This window comes from Pocillopora verrucosa, chromosome 8 (genome assembly GCF_036669915.1).
Source record: "Pocillopora verrucosa isolate sample1 chromosome 8, ASM3666991v2, whole genome shotgun sequence".
Classification (NCBI taxonomy): domain Eukaryota; kingdom Metazoa; phylum Cnidaria; class Anthozoa; order Scleractinia; family Pocilloporidae; genus Pocillopora; species Pocillopora verrucosa.
Genome location: NC_089319.1, coordinates 12,167,040 through 12,194,569, shown reverse-complemented (window position 1 = coordinate 12,194,569; position 27,530 = coordinate 12,167,040). Strand labels below are relative to the sequence as shown.

The 27,530-nt window shown below is 36.6% G+C and overlaps 3 protein-coding genes, 1 long non-coding RNA gene and 1 pseudogene across 7 annotated transcripts in view; 1 reads left to right on the top strand and 4 right to left on the bottom strand.

Moving 5' to 3' along the window:
- Positions 1-27,530, bottom strand: part of LOC131783144 (DNA-directed RNA polymerase III subunit RPC5-like) — a 145,277-nt gene that overhangs the window by 115,743 nt on the left and 2,004 nt on the right. The window lies entirely within an intron of this gene.
- Positions 25-7,544, bottom strand: LOC131770543 (uncharacterized). 4 transcript variants are annotated; one of them, XR_010718570.1, is made up of 8 exons: positions 7,191-7,544; positions 5,529-6,216; positions 4,610-4,652; positions 3,574-3,709; positions 2,752-2,947; positions 2,613-2,664; positions 2,389-2,459; positions 25-1,764 (listed from the first exon to the last, which is right to left on the bottom strand). It is a non-coding gene; the product is annotated as an uncharacterized lncRNA (long non-coding RNA). The 4 variants fall into 4 exon arrangements; XR_010718569.1 differs by having other exon boundaries at positions 6,165-6,216; positions 7,191-7,540; XR_010718567.1 differs by having other exon boundaries at positions 4,610-6,216.
- On the top strand, positions 7,715-16,877 carry LOC136282750 (uncharacterized). Its single transcript, XM_066170541.1, has 7 exons — positions 7,715-8,488; positions 9,400-9,483; positions 10,837-10,926; positions 11,061-11,120; positions 12,542-12,667; positions 13,474-13,767; positions 14,170-16,877. Exons 1-7 carry the CDS (start codon positions 7,828-7,830, stop codon positions 14,454-14,456), a joined length of 1,602 nt encoding a protein of 533 aa, XP_066026638.1. The 5' UTR covers positions 7,715-7,827; the 3' UTR covers positions 14,457-16,877.
- On the bottom strand, positions 17,208-23,288 carry LOC131770558 (uncharacterized; annotated as a pseudogene).
- Positions 25,124-27,233, bottom strand: LOC131770557 (uncharacterized). Its single transcript, XM_059086279.2, has 4 exons — positions 27,158-27,233; positions 26,518-26,555; positions 25,926-26,390; positions 25,124-25,654 (listed from the first exon to the last, which is right to left on the bottom strand). The coding sequence occupies exons 1-4, from the start codon at positions 27,231-27,233 to the stop codon at positions 25,124-25,126; spliced, it is 1,110 nt and encodes a 369-aa protein (XP_058942262.2).

Genomic DNA, 27,530 nt, shown 5'->3' with positions numbered 1-27,530 from the left:
ATATGAGAAAAGAAAAGAAAACTTAAGTAATTCAGATTTAATCAAATTTTTAACAGATGACAATATTAACAAGCATTACTTTCTTGTCACTATTAACATGCATCACGAAAGAAGACAATTGAGCAATAACTATTATTCATGCTAATACTAAGTCAAGGCTTTGTCGCAGTTTCTTTCTCAAAAAGATATTGTAGATGAATATGAAGAGTGATTTTATCCAACCGGTGAAATTGGTCATAAACTACTGTGCATTACAAAATTTTTGGTTTATGTCATGTTTTCCACACACAACATGGGGAGAACCAACAATCAAACATGCATGCTGATGTCATACAGGTTTGTTTACATACTGTTTCATGGGTTGAGTAAAATCACTCTAGTTGTTCCTTTTTTAATGTTTCATATAAATTTTGGTTACCTTTTTCCTGCTATGATATCTTTTGTTGATAAAATCATCTTGATAAATAGGATACACTGTAAGTGTTTGGAACAAATAAACACTTTTTTTGTGTCATTTAAGCAGGAGTGATTGGTGCTAAATATTTTTTCTAACCACATGTGCAAACCGTAATTAATCTAACTCAAAATTCAGGCTTAAATTGCTCATCTAACAAACAAATAGGTAGTTAAAAAAAAACTCCTTCAGTTGTACTTGAACATGCAACACTCCATGGAAATAAACATCTTCAGTACAAATAATTCAAGTAAATAACTTCAGGTGAAATACTGATTTTTTGGAATTTGTGAAATATAAAGTAGACTACACTGCACTAATATACAATAAATCCATTCTATCCTTTTACTCACTTGCAACTATTTGGCTCTAACTGTTCAATACTATTTGACAGATTACAGAAAGTAACTCTGTCCTTCAAATTTGCCCTTATATACTTTTGAATAAAATAAAGCAGTTGACACCAGATTGAGGAGTCAAGGCTATTTTATTCACCCATTCACTCATAATGGTTGGTAAGATTTCTTTTTTATATGAGTTGCTGTAAACATAAAGATTTCAAATAAATTCTTTGCAATTTAAATGTTTGTGTCATTTTTTAAAATTTTACTGCTCTGGAAATGTACCGGATATGAAACTCTGGAACTAAACAACTCCAAAGGAGGTTTTGTGGACAAATTCATGGGTCTGATGTGAACATGCTTAAGAGGTCACATTCTCTATTGATGTTCTCTAGCCATGTCTAGGTACTATTCACAATTTGGAGCTGTGGAATTTTGGATATAACTTGAATTAGCCATGCTTCAAAACCCAATTGAAACTGTTAGAGTGAATGCATGACCTGTTAGGTATTTAATTATTAGTATTACACTGTGCCAAATAGCTTTCCTTTACTGATTTTATTTAAAATTACAAAAAGTCTTTCTCCTCAAGTTGCCTCCATTTCCAGTCTCTCCACATTCCATAATGATGCTGTTTTGTAATGCTCAATAAGACCCATCCATCACTATCAACTTGCTTTAAGATACTTGCCACATCAGTTCTGTGGTCTCCTTGGTCCAAAATTCCAAGGCTCTATCCCACTTGTAATGAAAAATCTTTGTCTCAACCTACCCATCCTTACCTGCCTCCATTAATCAAAATTAACCTTTTTTCTGTTGTCATCACTGCATGGTAACACCCTCTTGGAACATTTATCCCTTTCTCCTTCCTTAGTTTGAAAAAATATTGCTCAGTGATGGCATTAAGGCCTTGGAATACCTTCCTTCCTTCCTTCCTTCTTTCAAATAGAGAATCTGTAGGGTTGGAATCTGTGAAGAAAATCAGTCTCCATTAGAAAAGAAACTTTAATGACACTCACCTAATGAAAGACTGTCTTTACCAAATTGGTATTAAAATGCACATTTGGCCTACTTTCATTGGGTTGGTTGGACTTCTTTGCTAATGAAGTACCACTAACCTTGAGTATCAGTATGTTAATGATAATATGCTATGAATTAACTCAAAGGACAATAAAAACAACCTCATCCTTCTGTTAACCCAACAAACAAATTTAGCAATCAAAGAAGGAACATCAATCATTAGATGTATTTATAATAATTTCCCTTAAAATTTATTGCAGACATAAGGCACTAAAAAACATCCAAAACTGGTCATCGAAGGACACATAAAACAAAAGCAACAGTAATTATAATTGTAATAATAGTAATAATAATAATATTCCCCTAAACTACTTGGCATGTTACAAGAACATCTCTGCATAGTATAAAATAATAACAATAATGATATTCCCCTAAACTACTTAGTATGTTACAAGAACATCTATGCATAGTTTTAATTAATTAATAATAATAATAATAATAATAATAATAATAATAAAGTAAGAGAAAACCTAAACAGAAGAAAACTATAAATCACTCACAAATTCTGCATACCTCATAAGAAGCATCTTTGGGAGGCTTGAGGAGCTCAAACAGGACAAAATCTTCATCATCTGGTTCACTGGCTATAAAAAAAGCACACAATGCTTTCATTAGCAAATAACAAAAAACAAACAAGGTTTATAGAGATCAATAATTATGGAACAATGTAGCAAAAAACTCATCTTACAAAAACAAAGAGACAAAGAGTGAAAATGGTCAACATAATTATTAACTACCTTGAATATTGTTTTCATTTGACAGCTGTGTCTTTGTCCAGTAGTTGAATGTCTAATGGTGAAAGAGGAGGGGGGAGAACAAATAAATCATCATTAATATCGTCATAATCCTCCTCAAAATCTCCTGATTCATACTCACCAGGAAAAGCAACACCAAAACCAGCAGAAACCTCTTCCATGGTTTTTCCAGTACTAAATGGACTCACTCCTGTTTTGCATTTCTTGATTCCATCTTCACCTATTCTTGCACTGCTGTCTTCACCAGCATATGCACAAAACAGTATCTGCCAGTTTTTCATCAACATATTTCTGGCATCCATTGAAGCTACAATCTGCTAAACAAAATATAGTATTTGTAAATAAGTACTAGCTATCTATGATTGCTACCTTTAACATACACTCATTGATTAACCCTTTATACCCTAACATCAGTAGGCATATTCTCCGTACCGTTCTCTATACATTTCCTGAACTGTTGACAAGGAGAATTTGTTTAAAAATGAAGAGCATTATAAGTTGTTGGTCATTTACTTGATTCATGTGGGATGTGGGGTGATATCAGGGGTGATTTTGTAATGAGAAATTAGAGGCTGGCCACTCTTAGGGTTAAAGGGTTAAGATTTTTTCTTTCATTAATGTATTGCAAACTGTACATAACTAGTAAAGCAGATCCTATTTAATGGTTCAGAGATGACCTTTCTACAAGTAACTGGAGTTGAGGCAATGGAAGACATTATTGCATGCTCAGTGTATTGTAGCATAGTATTTAAAAGTTTCCTGTTTCTGAATTCCAGCAGTGGATAACTCTTGTATTCCAGCACTGTTATTTTCCAACCCCTCTCAGCTGTTCTCAGTTTCTCAGCAGGAGTTAACTGTTGTATTCCAGTACTGTTAATTTCCAGCCCTACACAGCTGTTCTGAGATTACCAGCAAGGAATAAATATTCTTTTACAGTACTTACTTGTATTTCCCAGCCCCTGCAAGCTGTTCTGTCATTTTTGTTTTCCAGCTGGAGGTAACTGTTATTTCTAAGCACAATTATTTTCTGGCCTCTCTAGGCTGATTGGAGTTTTCCTGCTCAAGTTGACTGTTATTTTCTGTAAAACAGAATAATATACATAAGGACCCAGGCATGAAGTGAAGAAACCTTCCTTGGAAACCTTGGAAACAAGACAATGTTTTTAATTGCTCAGATCAAAACCAAAAAATTTTACTGTTTGTTAAAAACAATGTTATATAATGTTAAATGTTACATAATGTTAAAAACAAAACACAAAATTTAATAAATTTGACACCTGTGGAGTATATAGCATTGCTTATGAATGAGACAAGAATGTGCTTTTAAATTTCCATCATACCTGAATAATGTCTGTGTAAAATTTGAGCTCAAATGTAGTATTTTTAACTTATAAATCTATTCCTAGTAAGTGGCCCTGGCAACCTATCTTTACATGTAACTGCCAATAAAATAACCCTCCATCTTCATAAAGATCTAAGTAAGCTTTTAAGGCCTTCCTGTCATTTTTTTAAAGCATGGCCTCACAAACTTTTTCTTTTGGCTCCACCAATAAAAAACATTTAGGGAAAGTCAAATAATCAACAACCACAACTAGTACTTAAATACTAAGTTAGCAATTGACTGAGACACCATTAGCACCACAATAAAAAATGCAAGAATCCTCAACTGGCTGAAACTTGCATCATTCAGTTGCATACTATTCTTCCCACATTTCCTAATAAATTAACCTATATTTAGTGGATACCTCTATAACACAGACACTAGGGAAGGTTCTTAGAGAGGTTACCTTTAATACTTTTATAACTATAAAAGTAATAGCTTTCGCTGCAGTTTAAATTGATTTAATTTTTGAGATACAGTTAACTAATTCTTCACTTATCACACAACAGCTGTGCAAAGCATATCAATTGTAAGTAACAAATGTGGAGAGTTACAAATTACTTTCAGTACTTTATAGTGCAAGCAATGTGTTCCTTACCACCATTTTTCAGTGTTTTCTTTCCATTTACAGACTCAAGTGGCTGCAATGAAAAAACAAATTCAAACAATTCTACCTCACTTCCTAAAGCAAGAAATCACAAGAATAAACAAGTGTAGAAACTTAGACATACTTAGGCTAGAACCCTAATTCAAAAATAAAAAAACTACCCCCTGCAAAAAAAAATGTACCACTGTCTTTGGTACCATCCTGTTCCTCCCCTATTTCTGTTTTTTTTTTGTTTTTTTTTTTTTTACTTTTCTTTTCTATCAACTTTCAAACACATACCATGCTTCTTCTTGATGGGAAGAGGTTCCATAAAAAACCCAAATAACCAGAAAGATTACCAGCAAGATAGATAACCAAATTGATAACAAAATGAGTAGTGGTACCAAACTAAAGCTTGTAGCAATTCACCGACATGACTATTACACCCTATTCTTTTTCCCCAGGTCTATGTGAACTAGATTTTGAGCACAGAATGTAATACCTCACCAAACATCTGCTAGGATGACTCACTTAAAAGTGTGCATGATTATCATCTCTTGCTGAGATAGCACACTGCACTTCAATGTTTTTATTACTACACATATAGGGGCTTTGGTAAGATTGTGGAAAGGAGGGAAAACATTTGAGCAGCTGGGAGGGACAAAAATGACAGTGTGGCAGCCATTTATTCCCACTTGGATAGCAAAGTCTGGGGAACCTTTCCCTGGAAATTTAAAAGTTTGGATGTCCATTTTAGGCCACTATTTCTCAAGTTGGCTAAAAATTATATCTGCTACAAGAGAGAGTGAGGGAGAGTGTTGACACTGATTTAATGAATAGAGTAGCTTTTACATAACGAACTATATAAACATTATATACATAGTAATGTTGTCTCATAGATGATGTCTGTGTGGTCTTGTTTGATTTTTACCTTTGCCTTGCTCAAAAATATGAAATTGTGCCCTGGAAAACATTAAATTTAGGGAACAGTGCTGTGATTTCTGACACAGTATATTTAAAGCAATTACTGATGGCAAAGGAATTAATTGGTACTTCAATGATGAATGTAGAGCACAGCAATCAATGTAAACCATCCTACCAAAAAACATGGTGACTGGTACATTCACCTAGAACTCTTTGCACAAGAAAATCCTGGAACCACTCAAAAAGTCAAGCAGAAAAAATTGGAAAAATTTAAAATTTGCATACATGTTGTTGTTTTGCGAAATATTGCTTTCTACATGTGTCTTACCCTAAGAATAAAGGTAAAATTTACAGGCACCATCTATGTCTGTAAGTGGATTGAATCTATTGGGTAAACACCAGAAAAAATAATTATATTGATACAAATAGGCTGAGGGTTTAGTATAGGTATGCTGTGGTTTAGTTTTATCCTAAGTATATTCTTTTACTTTTAAAAGAGGCCAAATTGATAGTGACATATCATCTCACCATAACTTAGGCTAGGAGCTAAATTTTATCTTTCTCCAAAATGCATTTTTCATTCTTATCATTAACAAAACCAAAGGAAACTGATTTTTACACCAAGGACAAGCACAACAGATACCTTTTATCTGCACTTTTGTTTACTTTGCTTTGCTGCTGGTTCTCATCCATGCCTGTATGAATGATATTGAGTAAGGGTGAAAGGATTGGTATTTTCTTCACAAAGATAGTTGCAGAGAGTGTCTCCATTGATATATGGATTACCAGACACTCACAATGAACTCCAACAAGACCAAGTTCTTGCTAACAAGTGTAGGAGCAATAATCACTAATAATGAGCAATAGTCTGTATTGAATTAAGTATTCATTTGTGCATGAATTAGTATTTATTTCATTTTAATGTTTGTAACACACAATTGAAAAAGTATGTAAAATGTGGTAACAAAATACATATCATTGTGGTATTCCTCATAATTTAGTTCAAGGGGCTTTATTCTAAATAGATCAAAAGAAAGAAAGTGGCATATGTCAGCCACTGATTTAAATAGAAAAGCACATATTATTAAGTGATGAGTAATTTTGCTGCAAATTTGTGCCCCTCTGGGTGAGCAAAGAGAATGATGACCCAACTGTTACTTGCTGCAAAGCGTTAGGAGCCAGCACCCTATCCTTTATAAGAGACCAGATCTTCATCATATGCGTAAGCAGTTTGTAAGTTAACTTTCCAGGATATGTGAAGTTTAACATCGACCATACATCCTAGCTGAATTTTTGCGTAGCCCCATACATTTACAATGAATACATGCCTTCCACTGTACCCATAATAGCCACCAGTGTAGACACTATGAGACTGCTACATGCAACAAAATACAAATTATTGAGGCTGGAAGAAAATCACAAGTTTTTGATCATTGAAACACCGAGAGCTGTCCTGGTTTTTAATCGACGTGTAATATCTGGTGTTGCATGTCCCAAACAAAATAAAAAAGTCAGTCCTCGACACAGAAGGATTCAATGAATCCAGGTATCATGCAGCTACATGAAATCTACTGGAATTTAGCACAAAACTTGAACGCGATCTTTGAAGAATGGTTGTAATATTTAAAATTTAAAAAAATACTAGCATGAAGTGCAATGAAAACCTTACCTTATTGTACTAGCTCCAACAGAAAAGTAAGGAAAGCCTTGAGGCAATGTCAAATTCTCGTCTTCCTAGGCTTTCCAACGTATGGAAGGAAATTTCCTAAATACCTCGCACTTAAAAACGCAACCAGAATCTTACTCTTTCACCAATCCGAAGCGTCCCAAAAGGTGTCAAGGATAGCCCATGAAATTCTCAAACTTCGAGCGCGGAAATCTTAACGATCTTTTTACACTTTTGCTTTGCATCCCTCTCCTAGTTGGGAAGTGACACGCAGAAGACACGATCATAACGCACTTTGATTGGAAGAAGTAAAACTGCATTCTATTGGTTATAATGTGTGAGGACATAACCACAACGGAAGACACGACTGCAACGCTACAGACCTGCTGACCCACAAATCGAGATCGCGGCAAATCCGCCGAGCATGCGCACTCATTTTACCGCTATGTCGTCAGATGAGATGACGGATTGCACATGCGCAATTTAGACAAAGTGGTACTTGCGCTAACTTCCGCTATGCGTGTAAGACCTTCGGAATGTGATTAGACGCAACTGCAGTGTACACAAGCAGAGATTCAGCCAAACCTTAATCTCACTAACCTCTGCGAAAGGTTTGTAATAATCACCATTTAAGTTTCACATGGGTGATTCTCAAGGTGAGCAAACGCAAAGTTTCTTGGTGGAAGCGATGGGTTATAAAAAAGAGCCAGATCCCGAGAAGTCCAAGAAGGCTATCTTTGCAGTAAGGGAAGTTGTTAACAGAGAATTCCCTACAATTTACAGAACAAGAGGAATGGCTTGTGCCGTTATAGTTGGAGGGAAGGAACGTCTGCTAACTTGGCACGGTGTAATCGACGAACGCGATAAAGCCAAAAAAATAGAGTTGCATCGGTGTTCGAAAAACTTTTTTACTAACAATAAAAAGTATCGGCTTCAAGTGTCACAGATCAAGCAAATTAGCTCTTCTTCCTTGTCAGTAATACGAGGCGATGCACCCACGCCAAGTAAGGATTTTGAAATTCCTTACTTAACGTTGAAAGTTCCAGGAAGGGATGAAAAGAGGAAAGATGTCATGGCACACTCATTCATCGGATGCAAAGATTTCATGAAATTTAACTTCAAATACAATAGCGACAAGAGAAAGCACGAACTTGATTCTCCTAACAAGAAGGATTGTATTTTTGAGAAATCTTCCATCTTTGGATCCCCCATCATTACAAACGACTTTCACGTCATTGGTGTAGTAGGAGAGGATCCTGATGGACAACCTCGCCCCCACTTCTTGACAAAAACAGAATTTGGTAAGTAAGGATAGCTGAAAACAGGATGTCTCAAAAAGTTAGTTCTGTTGTGTCGATTGTGACCCTCATCTCTCATATGCAATTGAAAAATCTGAAAGTCATACAAGAAGTTTTGATTTCCAAACTCTTGATTGGTTAAATAAAAACTTTCTTCCATAAATGCTCTCCAAGGTGAGATCAGCAAGGTCGCCCTGTGGCAAGAGGAGATAAAATATGGGGGCTAAAGTTGTAATATTAGTTGCCGAATTTTTTAGCTGAAGTGTCAATATTATATCGTGTCTATGATTTAAATTTTAAGGAGTGCTTCTTCATTTGTGTGTAGAACATTTCAGATGCCTTTTTCCCCGTTGTTATTGTAGTGTTATACCTTGAGATATCACCTGAATCGAGCTAATTTATTTTTCTAGCCTTTGAACTATGTAGCGAGCATTTCAATATTTGAGGTTGTCAAATGGTTACTGTGTGTGGACTTACAGTTGAACAGTTTTAAATGTCAAGATTGTTGTTTGAGGTTATTAAAAGATCAGACACTAACCACCTTCACTGTGGTTATTTGATTAAGACCTGCAACTGAAAAAGCAGGACACTCCAGACCAAGAAAGAAAGAGGGCTGGAGACTCAGATTAAAGAGAATATTATGCTTGTTTTTGTTCTTGAAAAAATTGAAATGCATGGAAGAATTACAACAATGCTACCTCCAAATCTGTCTGTCACATAATACGCCAACAGTTCAACATTAACAGTATATGGATGATAGTTGGTAATTACAGACAAAACAGAGAAAGGGCTTTTAAATTCTTCTGAGCTTTTTTCCAAATTGATGAAACAAGTCAATTGCATCATAAATCCAATTAAGTTTATTTGTAAAACACAATTAGTGTATATTCAATTATGATTCTTTTTTTTCATAGATGGTATATGTGGAACAGAACATCAAGAAAAGGAATATAGAGAGTATTGGACTGGTAATGTTCAAGGTTTCCTAGATGTCTGTGGTATGTAATTTCAATGTGTATTTAAATTATACATTAAAATTACTCAGTCTATTTTTGATTTTTGCACAAGTCACTGTAGCTACATGATGTATCATACAATTTGTGTAGGATGCATTAATCAATTGAAGTCCCAGCCCCTAAAAATCTTCCTTGCTATTTTGAATGGTAATGTACTGATGTGTTTACTGTTAACTGCTTCTTATTAAAGCCCCCCCCCCCTCACTAATTTAAGGTCCCCTCCTGGTTATTATAAGGTCCATCTACCTGTATTAACAAAGTAATACATGCAGTTACAATCCCCCACAGATATAAGATCCCTCCCAAAGCCTTCTCTCTCTTTCACTCCTGAGAAATAGGAACTCTTTACTGCTTCAAACAGATAATTTGAAAAATTGTTGCAATTTTAAAATTTTTGTTATAAGCCCCTTAGATATGTGCCCCTGATCCATTTTTATGATAAAGTTTGGATATAATGAGAAATGCCATGGTTGAAAGAGCATACTCTATTAGAGTACAAAACAAAGAGCTGAGCTAAAGTTGTTAGCCATGTTTGCCAACTTGTAATAAGTCCAACCATTTCCTGGACTTCTCCCTAGCTTTTTTTGTTAATGAAAAGTGAAATTCAGAACAAGCAAACTGGCTAGTATCAACAAAGGAATAAAAAAAATGTTTGTAAATATACCAAATGCAGTAATTGATGTTATTATAACATGAGCAAAGGTAAAAATCCTCAAAAGAAAACAAAATGGTCTGTCCAAGATTTAAAGGTTTTCACAGTTAGTTAGATAAGTAAGATTATTCAGTAGTTAGCAAATTTTTGAACTGAAGTTTTTATATTATATAGTGTCTATGGTTTTAATTTGAAGGAAATTGCTTCATAATCTTCTAATTCATGGTACAAGAAGAAATATCATATACAATTTAAGATGTAACATGGAAAACCATTCAAAAACATTAAAAATTACTGCCCTAGGTTTAGCCATTTAGCAGCACATTATTTTTAAGGTTTAAGATTTGAGTGCAATGTGTATCTCAAAACGTTATGGTCAATGCCTGCAACCACTTCTTGAATGAAGAAGAGCTCACAAACAATATCAAGTCAGATTTGTGTAAACCTTTTGATTATTATTGTTATAAGTAAGTAAGACTTAATTAATTTGATCACTATAAATCAAAATTGTGATTTGATACACCTTAAGATCATTTATTTTTAATTTACTAGGCTCAAACATACACTTTACAAGTGAAAGTTTAGTCTCTTAATAATGAATTAATGATCAATATACTCAGCAGGACTAACCGAAGATACTAAAATAGATGTGAACTTCTCTCACCTGAATTTGTTATCAACAGCTTCAAGACCTTCATTAGGTCAATCTCTTTATGAGACTAACCAGGAAGAGTGTCAAGAATCGGGGATTGAGGACCTAAAACTTGTGCCTGGTAATTATTTTGTAACTGATTGCCATTGGCATTTGTTTGCTCATGTTAACCAGCTGGAGGGTTTCTTTTTATTGGCTCTCCAGTTATCTAAAAACTCTGAGGTACTAAAAGTAGATTGTGTGTATTTTATATAGGTCATGACAAGACGTCCTCCAGCACTGAAACAGTCCCTGCTCTCAAGTCTGAAGAGGAAAGTAAGAGGTCACCTTTTGTTCTTATCTAATAACTTAAAAAAAGATGGTGCAGGATTTAACCTTAAGTGCAAGCATGTGATGTTTTGGATTTTGCTAAATCAAAAACGGAGGTCACGATTGTAGAGTTCAACTCAGTTTATCTACTTTCTTACGCACAGTTTCAGCTAGTTTTAATTGGTGCAACAATATCTTTTCACAAATATGTTGATTTTAAAATTTCTAAGTGACTGAATTTTTGCAGCAGTTCACTTGAAACAGTCCTTAACGTGATCTATCCAGGTTACTCCATCGTACGTTATTTTACGCCGTTCTTGTATATTAGCCACGATAAGGGGCCGTAGTACACTGTAGAGCTGGGCTGAAATGCAAACGGAAGGCGGAGAGACAAAATGGCCGCACTGAATGATCATGATCAAAACTTTGATTTCTTTTCTGTATTTCGGGCTTGACTTTTTAAGTCATCCCAGGGAACACTTTGATGGTCTCATTATTGTTGTTTTCGTCCTTTGTGCGTGCTTTCTGTTATTATCTGGAAAGGTCAAAGAATGTATTTCGTATACTAGATGCCAAAATACCTGAAAATGAGATAATAGAGGAATAATAAACCCCTTATTCGATGGTTTAACATATAATACCATCAGAAATTTGCTCGTTGCTTGTAATTTTACTCACCTCGTAAAATAACACGCAACTCACAAATATCCGTCCGTGTTTCATGTGTAATAATTTACATGAAAATATCACCTGCTTGTGATTGGCTAAAAACGAGTAAAGTTTTCATTAACATGAGTGTTAAGTTGTAACATAAGTGCAACGTGTGTTACAACTTTGCACAACAAAGACAAAGATTATTGCCTTTGAAAAATTTATTCACGAAATTGCACTCGAATTATGCTATTAGGTGAAAATAGGAATTAATATAAATATCTCTATTAACAATGACAAATGCGTTATTAAGATCTAACATGTATCACTTATAAAATTAGGGAAGAAATTAAGAAATGATTCACGCGTTAATTGGTTCTGTGATAGTAAGCAATTATTGGAGGAGGTTGAACATGATATCATGAATTATCAATGCCGATGTCTGAGTTATCGCCTATTTTTTCACATGTCTGATGTAAGACATGCATGTTGCGGCAAAGAGTATTGCAACTTTCAAATTTCTTTCTTATATAAGATTCAACACGTTTCGGGTACTTGAAGGGTACTGTGGTTCTCGTGTCTAACATAAAAAGATGCAGAGACTGAAGGTAATGAGCATGGAGCGTTTAATTGGTAATTTGAGTTGAGTGAAAATACTGGGTATAACTTTTGTCACAAAAAGGTCATAAACGACCCGGAAGGAATCAGGATAAAGAAGACTTTCTCCGCAATATTTCCATTTGAAAGTAATTTTGCTTTATTGTCTCATCTTAAAGTCATTCCTCCTGAGTATCTCCCCTACCTTGCATTGGATATGCAAGAAAAAATAGAAGGAGAGGCCTTGGAGATGATGAACAGACGTTTTAACGTTTCTTATGAAGAAAAATGGTGGTATCTCGATGGTACGTATGTCAATTTTGGAACAGCCTTAAAGAAGCATGCGTCTGAAGCGGCGTTTTGTGAATACTGCCTCAAGAAACATGATCCACTTACGGAGAAAATTGAGGAACTGCCTAAGTCTCCTGCTAGAGGAGAGGATCCTGATGGACGACCTCGCCCCCACTTCTTGACAAAAACAGAATTTGGTAATTAAGGATAGCTGAAAACAGCATGTCTCAAAAAGTTAGTTCTGTTGTGTCAATTGTACCCCTTATCTCTCATATGCAATTGGAAAATCTGAAAGTCATACAAGAAGTTTTGATTTCCAAACTCTTGATTGGTTAAATAAAAACTTTCTTTCATGAATGCTCTCCAAGGTGAGATCAGCAAGGTCGCCCTGTGGCAAAAGGAGATAAAATATGGGGGCTAAAGTTGTAATATTAGTTACCGAATTTTTTAGCTGAAGTTTCAATGTTATATCGTGTCTATGATTTAAATTTTAAGGAGTGCTTCTTCATTTGTGTGTAGGACATTTCAGATGCCTTTTTCCCTTTTGTTATTATAGTGTTATACCTTGAGATATCACCTGAATCGAGCTAATTTATTTTTCTAGCCTTTGAACTAAGTAGCGAGCATTTCAATATTTTAGGTTGTCAAATGGTTACTGTGTGTGGACTTACAGTTTGGTAATCTTAGTTGAGTGAAAATACTGGGTATAACTTTTATCACAAAAAGGTCATAAACGACCTGAAAGGAATCAGGATAAAGAAAGCTTTCTCCGCAATATTTCCATTTGAAAGTAATTTTGCTTTATTGCCTCATCTTAAAGACAATCCTCCTGACCATCTCTACTACTATCTACCGAATATGGAAAAAGAAGAAGAAAAGGCCTTGAAGATGTTTGGGAGTAGTTTAGGCCTTGCTGATGGAGAAATTGATGGTATTAAAAACAAAAACCATGGGTTCTACGAAAGGTGTTATAAAGTGCTCAAAACCTGGCGGCAACGCGATGGTACTTATGTCAATCTTGCAAAAGCCTTAGAGAAGCATGCGTTTGAAGCGGCGTTTCATAAATACTGCCTCAGGAAACATGATCCACTTACGGAGAAAACTGAGGAACTGCGTAAGTTTCCTGCTAGATTGTTTTTTTGAGTCATTCTGGCATTAACTCCAGCCCCTGCTTTTTTGCCTCAGATAACTGATGGTTCACATTTTGTTGCTGCGGGTTCCAAACCCTGACCCCAGTCAAGGAAAGCTAATTCTTTCGTAGCTGCCTTGCTTAAGAAAACACCCTTGATTTTAGACAGTTGAGATAGCTGATAACGAGACTTCTTCCGCAATGGGTGAAAATCTATACTGGTCTGCGAGAGATAATTCTAAGTACTATGGAGAAGGCTCCTTTCTTATGTCACCAAATAAGTCCCAAACTCACCCTTAAAGCCCACAAAAGTGTTTGTTACCGTGCACTATTTATGTTTACTTGTACGTACTTACTTGTTTGTTTTATCTATTTTGATCTTTGAAGCAAAAAAACTGAAGCAAGGATGTGTTAGCGAAGGAGACCTTCAGAACATTTCTTTAAAAGTCCAGCGAGAACGTAAGAGAGTAGGGAGAGCCCTCGGGTTAGACGACGAAAAATTGGACGCGATAGAGGAAGAACATCGGGACGACATATCTGAGCAGTCCTACCAGATACTGCTGAAATGGAAGCGGAAGAAGGGTACTGAAGCCACTTACCATGCCCTTGCTCGAGCTTTGTGTGATCGCACTGTCATGATGAAACATGTTCTGAATGACTATTGCCTCAAATGAGTAACCCTACAGGTGGAATTAGAATATGGATTCATACATACTTTGTTACGGTTATCATTTAGTTTCCTTCATTACCTCATAATTAGCTGACTTTGGAAACATTCTCGATATAGTTCATATTTCTTTGGACAAGTGAAAACACACTTAGCGACCAAAAGTTTATCCAAGCAATCCTGACAAAGAGGCTTAACTATGTGGGTCTTATTACTAATTAGTCATAAAAGTTACAATTTCCGAGGAAAGAGGTATAGCCAAGTTATGAAAGAAAGGGTAAATTTGCATTAGAAGACTATTATTGTGAAAGGTTATGAGGAAAGCCCTAAGTTAGCAATCTGTACACTGGTTATATGATGATTGAACCGAGGTTGTGATTGGTTGATTTAAACTACAACTTTCAGTATGATTCTCTGATTTAATCTACAACTTTAAATGCGATTGGCTTATTAAACTGTCCGATAACAACTTGGCAAGTGAATTAGTGGAAATAGGAGTTTTTTAAACCAATCACAATCGAGGAAATTGTATTTTTGAATGATTATTCGAGGAACAGAACGGAACGGAATGAAATTCTGTAATTTGCGAAATGAAATGTCCACTACGGTCGCGAAGAAATCAATGCATCGCCTGTATGAAAGAAGAATTGCGCTATTTAGCCATAAGATGCAAATTTTAATTTTAGATTTCTTCATCAATGTACGTAGTCGATAATTAATTCGAATGCGTGACATGGCGCTTCTCTGAAAGGACATCCACAGGACAATGTCGCGTGACTAAAGGTGCACAAACATATCCAAAATTTTCCCTTGCCGATCTCCTTTTTAGTCCTTGTCAGTAAGATCACTCCACAAAAACTGAAGGAGATCTGGTAAATCATTTGACGCTAAACTTCTCTTCGAACACTCGAGTAACCTAAACTACGGTAACTTGAATGCCATATTGCCTAGCCTGTTCCAGTTGTTCAGTTAATAAAACGAAGCGTGATCAGTACACGGTACAAAAACGAGTGAGGCTTGGGTCGGGTTACGTTATATACGCGACCCAACCCAAACCGCTCTTATTGCGCTGTTTCCTCTTTCTCTTCGTTTTACTTAACTGAACGCGTGGAACAGGCTACATGAAAAAAGTGACAGGAGCGTGACGCATTCTCCCTCAGCAGGAGAACATTACGACAATTTCGCGCCATTTTTCTTTTACAGCAAAAAAGTCTTATGATGGGATGAGACAGTTTTGGTTGGGGATTCGCACGTATTCATGTTGCGAAATTTCAGATTTCCATTTCGCAGTCAAAGATTTTGAGTTCATTTCGCAGATTACAGATTTTAATTTCGTTACGGTTTACAAATTTGTCATGATTTTAAGATGTTCGTTTAATTAAGATACGGTAGACCTTCGCTGGTGTACTTCACGAAAAAAATTGTTGCCGCGCTATTTGTAACGCACCACCGAAAGTTATACATCAACATGTATCAATTTTTCCGTTTTAGTTTGGTTTAATCGTGAATCAACTGAGGCACGATCGAAACGGACGATGAGAGGGTTAAATAGTCCCGTCGAAAATTTCTTCCAGTCATCGAAAACAGGAATGAACTTTATTTTCCTTGAGTTCACAATTGAATATTTTTGATAAGAAAATCCCACTTTGAATGTTCTGATTTAACTCAGAAAAGAAGAATTCTACTAATGCAAATCCTAAACTAGTAGTAATCAGAGATTAGGGAAGTGCGTTCGGCATTTCAAAGGGGAAATATTGTTTTTTGGTTATTGGGATAGATGAATATGCCTATGGTATGTTGTCAAATAAAGGGTGATGGCGTATTGTGAAACCTGTATTTACTCTGTGTACGAAAAGGTTTTAAAGGCTAGTTATATCGTATGGTTTTTGAGGAGGCAGTTGTCGCAGTCCATCGGGCGTGTACATATACAAGTTTTACTGTAGTTGGTGTGATAGTTAAGTGTTAGTAAGTAGTAAGAGAATAGTTGAAAACGTGTTTAAATGTAAGCATTAATTTTATTTAAATCTATGTTATTAAACAATTTTGAAAATGTGAACTACTTCTGAAATTTAGTATAAAATGAAAGAGAACCTGTAAAGCTTTCATAACATGTATTTATAGATCTAACACCACATTTTCTGTGTTGTACGGGGATGATAAAATGTGTTTTTCTATTTACAAATAGTTATCATAATAAAGGAAATTAATTATGAAAAAACAACAGGAACATGTATATTTCTTTTTAAAAATAGTTATCGTAATAAAAGAACATCAACTGTTACTTCTGTTACTGAACTGAACATTCTGAATTGAAAATAGGTCCTTTTTCTATTAAAGTTTGATAACATTGAGCTTTTTGAAGGATTCAAACTGCTCATTTCGAAAGTCGACATTTAATACTTTTCAAATAGCCTCAAGTGAAACTTCTATCAGTGTCAGAGGCAGTGTCATAATAAAGAATAGTTATCATAATAAAGAATATTAATTATGAAAAAAGAACAGGAACATGTATATTTCTTTTTTAAAATAGTTATAATAAAAAACATCAACTGTTACTTCTGTAACTGAACTGAACATTCTGAATTGAAAATAGGTCCTTTTCCTATTAAAGTTTGATAACATTGAGCTTTTTGATGGATTCAAACTGCTCATTTCCAAAGTCAACATTTAAATAATATTTCTCAAAGAGCCTCAAGTGGAACTTCTATCAGCTTGAGAGGCAGTATCATAAGTAATGCAGTAGCTTTTTGAAGGGTTCAAACTGCTCATTTCCAAAGTCAACATTTCAATAATATTTCTCAAATAGCCTCAAGTGGAACTTCTATCAGCTTATTAGAGGCAGTGTCATAAGTAATGCAGAAGCTGGATTCATTGTCTAGGAGATGGAAAATGAAGTCTTCCTCTGATATGATGTTGGGGTTAACATCGGTTAAAAACGAGGCCAGTTTATCGACCTCGTGATGAAAGAGTGTAAGTGCAAGTTTGTCATTAATGTTTTGAGTGTTCTGAAAAAGCACTTTCAAAAACCACTGAGGTTGACAAGAAGTTACTCTCATCATCATCTTGCAGGACTGACAATTTGCGATCTTTCCATTCGATTTCACTGTAACCTTCTTTTTGCATGACGTGCAGGAAAGACTTTTTGAGGCGTGTTGGACAAAAATTATTTTACCTGACACTGTCCTCTGTGTGAGTGATTCTATTTCTGTTGTGACTTGTGCCAAGTTTTGTGTGAAAGATGGGATCTCTTTGAAAATAAACTGCTCTGACTTTGGGGTGTTGAGATATCGCAATCCATTGGACTCTTTGAGTCTTAGATTCTGTAAGGCATAGGTCTTCTGATCTTCTAGTTTGTTACAATGTTCCTGCCAGAGTATGAGTTTTATCGAGGTGGTGTGGTCAACCAGAATGACTTCTTGTCTTTGTAGAGCGTAGCCATAACGACTGTTAATCGTTTTGACCGCAGTGATGCTGGATACCTTTGCCTTTACGTCAACCAATTGCTCTTTTGATACCTCTTGTAAAGATGAGAGACTTGGTAAGGAAGATGATGTTGCAGCATCTTGGTAGACAAATGGTACCACCACAGGTTGTACAATTGTGTTGTTTTGGATGATGATGCTTTCGATGTCATCCTTGATGGAAGATGTTATGTTGTGGAGTCTGACAGCTGCTCTTCCTTTCTGGTACTTTTCTAGCAGGGGTCTCTTTGCTGGGTTGAAACAGACTGCCCTAACCACTCTGTCACTTCTTTGAATATTGCAGTTGAAATATTTGGTTGGGGAAAACGTGGCCTTCTTCACAGGAGATATGGTTTGGATGTAGCCCAAGATTTCTTGTACTTCAGAGCTCTGAGAAGCTACAAAACAGGAAAAGTCAGTGGATATGTCATATAATGCAAGTGTAGGCATGTTTTATGGAATGTTAATATGTCGAATGTGAATGCAATATACAGCTGTAGTCATGGCATAGAACTGGTTATCATATGAATTCTTACTGGAATGGTCTTGAACCACCACTAACTTTATCTTGCACTGACACCTGATTGAACTTATCATGCCATGTATCTTAACACAATGGTAAATTTACGTCTCAGTTGCACCAACCAAATTGTTTATATTCACATACATATCACGGAAGGCTCTGTCTTCTCCAAGAACGAAAATTATAAAACCTCTCTTTAATTATAAGCTCTCCATTTGCTTCCTTTAGTTTTGGGATTAACTGTTTTGTATTGCAGTGAATAAATAAAAATAATAATAATAAAGAGCTTTTTGATCATTGAACCTACTTACATTTCAATTGTGTCTCGTCATTCATCTTGGAAGGTGGCTTTTGGTGGTCTTTTCCTGATAAAAGAAAAGATTATGGTTATTGCTTAAAACGTTTTTATTATTATTTTACAAATTTCGTTTGCAATGTCTTCTATCCCAGTAATATGTACATGTAAAGCAGTGCAAAAGTAACCATGAATTTCTTTGAGGATTTATTTGAAAAATTCTATTTTTTAATTAAATTTCTGCATGTATCTTGTGCAAGTTCATCAAGTCTCTTTTCTTCTTCAAGTCTATATTTTAAATTGGCTGACTTTCTAAGACCTTTAAGCCTTTCAAAGGTCATTGGTTCAATAATGCAAGAACGGAGTGTTTTAACTCGGCTAATTGCCACATATGAAATGCCTGCAGTTTTTTCACTTTGACCAATGTCAATCATGCTTTTGGTAGTGTTACACTATGACTCTTGTGTATTGTTATTGCCCAAGCCAGTTTTAACGGCAGTTGTTGTCGCTCATGCATTCCATCAAGACATTGAGAAGTAACTGTGATTGGGCATATAGGAACGCATGATGGAATGGACTTGCTAATTGATGGGCTTTTGTAGTTGTCAAATTTCACAATAACCGCCTGAGGCAAGTCAGGAGGCTGGTGACTGTCTGCATAAATGAAGTCTATAACAGTTCCAGTTGCACCATTGCAAAGCCCAACATCTGTCCACAAATTCATAGTAAGCATTACTTGTGCCCCTTTTGCAAGGAAAACACAAGGTTCTAGTCCTGCCATTTCATCAGGGCTAGCTTTCTTAGCTAAATCACTTGAATGACGTGCGTTGACACGTGCTATTGGGTTATGAAGTGCAGACAGTTTTTCAAAGTTGTAACTTACAACTTCTTCATTGCTAAAATATAGTCTTGTGGCATTTTGAAACTCGGTCAAGTTTGTTGTATTGGAAGGTTGTCTAGTCAAGAGAAGTTTCCAGTCTTGTTCAGTACAATCTCCTGTACTTAGCCGCATGAGTAAATCTCTAAACTGACTTTGTTCTGGATTTGTACCTTAAACTCTTGGGTTTACTGACAGTTTAATTACGTTGTTAAACATTAGGTAAGCTAAATGACCTTGTTCACCCACAGAACTGGTTGGTTTAGAATGGTACAATGGTTTATCAGCAACAGGCGGTAATTGACCAGGATCACCAAATAATATGATTGACAGTCCACCAAAAACTTCATCACTTATACCTGTTGCTTGTCTGCAGCGTCTATCAATCCAGCCAAGCATTGATTGTCCTAGCATAGAGTATTCATCAATTATAATATAACTGATGCCTTTCAGGTTGTTCTGCAATCTCAGAAGAGCCTGACCAGTCAACTCCTTATTGCCTCTTGAACCAACTGGAATTTTTTAACAGTGAATGGATTGTACAGCCATTTATGTTATAGGAAGCTTTGCCAGTGGTGGCAGTCACTGCACAAGATGTTCCGAGTAAGCTTCGAATGGCATTGATCAGATAACTTTTACCAGTTCCAGCAACTCCATTCATAATGAATAACAACGGATCTTTTGGAGAAGCTTGTTCAGAATGTGCGTTTATGATGTTGTATACATGTGCTTGCATATCACTAAAAGTAATAATATCAATATTTTGTTGGGGCAATGCAACTGAAAATGTCTTTTTTAGATTTTACCCAGGAAGGCATTTCTCCTATAATATGGTGTTCATACTTGCACTTGTCATTTTGCCAGTTGTAATTGTTACAATCAGGCTGAAGTGTTTCTTCAGTTGTGTTAACAAAAGACCCAGGAATAAGATCAGCTAGATGCATCCACTCTTCCCGTTCTGGCAGTTATTGGGAAATGTTTTCACAATCAGTGTCATTTTCTGATAAGTTTTCTAAAGTTTGCAGTTTTTCATGCCAATCAGGTACATGCTGTTTAGCAAATTGTGTTTGAAGGAATGCTTTCCATGAAGTAATATATATCTCGTCAGAACCTGGTTGATCACCCCAAGCATTTTCCTGTGTAGTCTGCCAAGGTTTGTATCTAAGCAACTGATATTTACAATAAAGGCCAAAATTTGGTCCCTTTGGATTAGAAGAAAAAACAGGGAAAACTCTTATTACAGTGTTTTGTGGTTGACTTGTTAGCTTTTTGTTCACAAGCTTGTATTTGGAGGCAAAAGTTATAAAATTTAACATGACTATATTTGGATAGGTTTGGGCATATTTTTCACGGTTTGCATAAACATCCAGCAGCGAGTCATTTGTAACAAGACTGCCATCAAAAGAATTAGTATTGATTCTGCGAGAACCATTTAAACTGATTGGTACCACATTAAAGGATGAGCTTACCAGTTTAAGTGACATAAGATGATGCATTGTCTCATGTGCAGAAAAATCACGTTGACCAAGTGACTTCATGATGACTTTCTTAATGAGTTTTGTAGGATTACTGTTGTTTTTGCAAGAGTGCATTATAGAATTAAATGCCTGTTTTAATACTGGTGACCTTGTTTCTCCTTTAGATGCATATTTGGCAAGGTATTCAACACATGCATGGCAATCCATAACCACCTGAATGTCACAGTTTGCCCTCCAGCCTTGCAGTTGGAGGTGCTGATGATTATTTAGCCTACCATCATTGCACTTTGTTATTATTTTGGCTTTGTATTTGGGACTTCCATCTTTTGTATGAATTGGTTCAAATTCTATTTTTGTACTAATGCAAGGTTGAAATGGAAAGTTAAATCTGCACTTAACATTTGTTTCATTGTGTTTCTTTCTAAGACAATAATTAGTACTGCAACGAGTGTGCCTTTGTACTGTATTCAGTAAGTCTACATAATCATCATCTGATTGTTGAGTGTTCATAATATCTTTGTGTTGCCTCTGGCAAGGATGAATGGAGGGTTTAATCCAAAAACCGTCCTCTGGTGGGTGTGGATTGTATGTAGATAATAACCAGTCTACATATTCACATACAGCTTGAGAAGCTTTTTTTCCTTCCAGTATCTGTTTGTTTAGTTCTGGAATATCTGATTGTTCACCTTTATCAAGGGACACTTCTGCCAAATAGCCTTTAAGAGCAGTTTCTGAAAGCTGACATAATCCTGGGTCATTCTTAAGTTTTGCAACACCATGACAGTGTATACTTCCTCTGGCTTGGTACTCAAATCTGTACCAGTGCCACTCAGCATCCAATGAATTATACAACCAATGTTTAATGAAGTTTTCTAAGCGCTGTGTAAAGAACCAGTCAGTGATGTGAGGATTGTTAATGACATTCTGCCGTCTGCTCTCAGGTGTGGTATCACTTGACAAGCTGCTAAATAATGCATGTAGGCCAGGCCAATGCTTGTCAGCAGAGGAAAAAGTGAAAAAGAATGTTGGAGCTCCAACATGACTTATTATTGCTTTTAAATCTTCTTTAGCTTTATGCCAATAAGCATTTGAGCCAGTTATGTTACTAAGATAGCGTGATAACTTAGATACGAAAACATTTGTGTTGTCAGCTGCCATTTGTTGCAGTTCTTCTACAGTCAGATGTGCTTCTCCGGGATTCTGTTTGAGAAATATTCCTGTTTGCTGCAGAATACGTTTTCTTTGGATCATATTCAAAGCCCAGTAAGCAAATCTTGGATGACTGGCAAAGCGGTATAGCCACTTGCCATCTATATTTTCTCCAAATCTTAAAAGATGCTTAACTCTTTCTGCAAGTGGTACATCTCTGTGAAGTGAAGGATTGGTAGGGTCACCCTTGCCATCAGGAAATAATGTAGGGAAAGCTAATGTTGCTAAGAAAGGAGTTAGATACTCATTCAATGGCTCATTATCTACTGTTGGCCAAGGCATAGGTGTAGGCTGGTGACACAACTGTTGTTGTATAGCTTGAACTTCTTGCTGTTGACATTCAGGAATAGGTAGAAAACTGCTCATTTCTGTGCTTTCATTATAAACTATGTCTTCTTCGTTTTGAGGCCCTAAGTCAGGCTCACTAGCTTCACTGTTTTCAAGATTTTCTGTTTCTATTGAAAGTAGATCTTGTGGTACACCATGCAAAGGCAATGAGTTCAAAGAATCGTTGTTGATAATTATGTCTTTGTAATACGGATTGTTATTAATAAGCCAATGCAGTGCATCTGCAACATTTTGTCTTCGAACTGTTACATCTTTAAAGCTGTTGTCTTTACCTTTCATCTTAACAACTATAACAGATAAATCTTTTGGGTATCTTGGTAGAGAATGTGCTAGTTCACCTACATTCTGTGGAAGGTTGATACAGTGACCTGAATAGCCCCGTTGCACACCAGGCTTTATGTAAACACGCATAATGGGAAGTGCTCGTGCAATAAGCATTTCTTCTACTTGGGTTAAGCCCGCAAGCTGAGAAGGAACTAATGAAGGAATCATATCATTCTCTTTTGAACATTTCTTTGGTTGTTGTTTATCATTGGTGCACCTTGAACACTGATATTGATTAGCGATTCTTGGCCTGTACTTTACGGGCCATGCTTCCTGGCAAACAGAACACTGGTAAACCTTATAGATATTGGACTTATGAAACATATCAATATTGCTTTTTGCCTGTGTTTGCTCATGAATTGGAGAATCAATCAGTTTTTCTTGCCTCTCTTTCACTGGTTGCTGAGAGGCTTGTTTTTTATAATTCGCTCTCCTTTTTGCAAGCCTTTCTTGCTTTTTATCAGCACTTTCTTACGACAATTTTTTTTATAATTCGCTCTTCTTTTTGCACGCCTTTCCTGCTTTTTTCCAGCAGTTTCTTCAGATAATTGTTTTTTTAGCACTGACTCTCCTTTTACCAAGTATCCTCTCCTTGTCATATTCTGAAACACTATATTTTCTCTTTAAGTATTTTAATCTATTTATATTTTGACTGTTTCTGTGTGTCACAGTTGAAACATAGTGCAGATCATTTATGTACCCAATAAATATTGTGTTGTATTTCCTGCTGAAGAGCAGGAGTTATAATTGTAGCTTGCAGTGAATTAGCATTAGATTCTGTGATATGAATGACACAGTTAAAGGCATTAGCAACAGCTTGTATGATGAGATGATCACACCAAGTACCAGGTATTGACATTTGCTTAATATAGTTTTCCCAGGTATCATCTCAATATATAGTTCCAGGTAATTATGTAAATGAGTTATCCTGGCCATGCGAACTTCTACATGTAGGTCTGCAGTTCCATAAAGTTGATGTGAAACTGATTTGAAAAAGCAATCATCAGATCCCCCGACATCATGTGGTATTAAACCTATCTGTGCAAGCCTTTGACTTAAACAATTCCACAGTGAATCGGCTGTATTATGATGCATACCTCCCTTCAAACTTGACTTATTATTACAGCGGTGTATGCAGCTACAATGCTTTTGCCTCATCTTACATTTCTGTGTCTTCATGTTGAAGGCATATTTGCTATAAAAAGTATCTCTGTTGTACCATAATCGCCAGATTTTGTGGTTTTGACTCAAATTAGTGATAAATGAACTCTTTGGAATACTTTGTCTAACAAAAAGCTGTACCTTTTTTCTATATTTCCACCAAGGAACGATCTCGCCACCAACGTACTCGCCACCAAGCGAAGTCTTCTCGCCACCAACCACCAATAAAGAGATAAACTAGAATAAAGTAGTCGAGGAGAATAGGATGTTCGAACGAGCACAATTCAAATCGGCCGATACGTTTGTGCGCTTGTCTGTATTTAAATTATGACCTTCAGCGACGTGTTAGATGTGTTCCGTTCCTAACTCATTGACATCGAAACGTATCGTGTTTGTCTTTTGCACGTAAGCGAGGAGAAATTGCAAAACTCGATGCGAGGAATAAAAACTTACTTGAGAGAAAATGAAACTTCATGGGAAGAAATAAGTGATGAAATGAAACTCGATAGCAGTTGTATTAAAACTAGATGCGAGAAATTGTCAAGTCGGTGCGAGATATTGTAAGCGTCGATGGACTGAAGCTTTCCTGAGGCAACTACAGTTGTTTCCCAAGGAGAGTTAACAGTTCGAACCAATCGATTCCTGAGTTTGTTTGCTTATTTGCATGAAAATTTCGACGTCTGTGATGTTATAAGTTCGAACGAATCGACTCACGAGTTTGTTTACTTATCTGTATGCAAATTTCGACGTCTGTGATGTTGTCAAGGGAACTTATTCAATATTCGGTCGAATTATATTACCCAGTTTCCCCGCGGCAAAATAACAACAAACTTTATTGAATATTAAATCTAGAAGAGCAGCTCATATGTTGATCATGACTTTTGCAGATGTGGCGGCTCCTAAAAGAGCCATTTTTAGCGACCTGGAAACGTCCTAGAGACGCAACCAGGGCGTGGTGGCTCCTAAAAGAGCCGTTTTTTGATGTTCCAGGTTCTGCTTCAGGTTTTGGTCGCCGGGCCGTTCAGGTAACTGCAGAGTTTGAGAAGGCGGCGGGCACAAATCTCGTTGCCGTTAAAGTCTTCCCAGTGCTTGAAGATTTTAGATTGAAGCAGCTGGTACTTCTTCCGCTGAATCCTGGACAGCTTCCCGTCTGACACTAGCCTTATCTGAATGGAGACAAGTCTGGCCTCCTGGTGTAGCAGCTCCACCAGCAGGTAGAATGGCAAGTGGACTCTGTTGTTGGCTCTACTGTTAAGACCGTGGTGCCACGCCTCTATGTCGTTGTTGGTGCGGATCGGCAGCATGAAGACAGACCAACAGGATTGAGGCCACATTGTGCTGGTAATCCAGTTCTCCTCCACGTACAAGGCAAGTGCTTCCAGAGCAGTGGTAGTGGCGCGGTCTCTGAGCCGCTGAAACATCGGCGTAATCTCGGCTTCCGGCAGGAAGGGCAGCGCCATGGGTTTTCTAATGTACTTGTAGGTACGGCTGTCTGCGCGGTAGGCTGGCTCCAATCCCAACTCTTGAACCTTATTGAAAAAAAGGAAAACAAATTTTCAGAGATAAGCCGTTAAGCACTTATTTTTAACTCCGTGTGTTTCTAATTCTATTAGTATAGGTATGCGTTAAGCTTGATTGATATTATTCAGAGAGGAGCCCTTAGAGAAGGACGGTAGGTAGGTATGGGTTTAATTGAAATTATTGAAATAATGAAAATAGATTTTTAGAGATATGCTGTTAAGAAATTAATATTTTTTCTCGTGTGTGCCTATATAAATTCTTTCTTTAGGTATGCGTTACCTTTCTCCACAACGCTTGCGTCCAGTGAAACAGACATCCCTGCAGTGACACGTTGGGAAGCAGCTCTCTAAAGACCGTCCAGAGAGCTTGTTCAAAGTCCAGAGTGATGCTTCTGACTGCTGGAGGCGAAGGAAGTATTCTCAGCACTTCTTGCCACACTGTACGGTAGTCCCGCTTTCTCTTACCAGACATGAGGACAAACAGCAAAGGAACTTGTTTGGCTTGCTCGCCGCTCCTCACAAAGGCGTTGATGGTAAACAGTTGGGTGAAGGGCTGGCGACAGAGTTTAAATGTGCCATCAACGTACCAGTTTTTGGCCAGGACAAGCTGCTGCAGTTGCTGGTTTGTTGCGAAGAGCAAGTGTCGCTTGCTGCGGCTACGGACGTCTCCCTTCAAGAACCTGGCAGGAATATTCTCCTCGGAGATGTTTTTCGAAAGGAAACCAAAAGATATCACAAGTGGAGTCTTAAAGAAAGTTGCTTTATTTTGGTTGTTTTGTTGGACATATGAATACTACAATACTTTGAATCCTTACCCATAGTTTCAGCTGTTAGTAATAGAACAGACATCAAAGACTTATCTTTGAACTTACACTGGTATTCTTCAACCAGTATTTTGTTTTTCTCATTCCTGTCAGATTTTCAACAGAATTCACATAAAACAACAGGAAATCTTAAGTTTGTTGGTTGGGTTGCTTGTAGCTTAGCAGCCAAGCATTTGTTCGGAAGAAAGGCAACACAAGTAGCTTTTAGAGCAATAAATTTCATCAGAGTAATGTACAGCAGGGTTCCTTGTCTAGTAAAGTTTAAAGCTGCCCAAAGAAGTTTAGGTGACCTTAAACCAATAAAACAGTCTCTTAATGAAGAAGATTTGGAATATAAGCTTGCACTTAAGAACAGATATGGCTCTTAAAGAAGCTACCAAACTGACAAAACAATATTTCTATCCTAGAATATTTTTAAAAATTTCTTGTTGGTTTACAACAGATTTGTACATTTCTGATGAGTACCAGTGGTTCATATCTATGCAAATTTGCAACATGTTTTTCCAGATAGTCCTAGAGAACCTGCAACCCTGATTTGTTACAAAAATTTTGGGAAAAAGGCACAGCTTAAATGCCAGTGTTTACAGTAAGTCTTTTGATTTTCAACCTCTATTACATGTACATCTGCCAACTACGACAATAACTATTTCCTCATAACTAAGCAAGGAAATACTTTCTACTTAGGTACCTCCTTTGAGAATGCCCACAGAATATCGACTCACATCCTCTGAGGCTCTTGATGAAGAGAGCACTTGCTTATCCATCTTATCGTTAATAAGAGTGAGGAAAAAAACAACAACACACACTTCATTATGAAAAAAAGGTATTCCTGTGGAACAACTAGGGCATTTCAAAATCCTGCAATTGTTTACTGGCTTATACCTGGCCAAAAGAAAAATGGTTACCAGCTTTGTTCAGCACAAGGGAATATAATGAAAGGAGCTTGACGGCTAATCAAATTCTCTTTGTCAGCACCTTTGGAAATGCATAGAGAACACTATGGAGAATATAAATACTGATGTTAGGGAGTACAGGGTTAAACATTTTCCAACAGAATTATT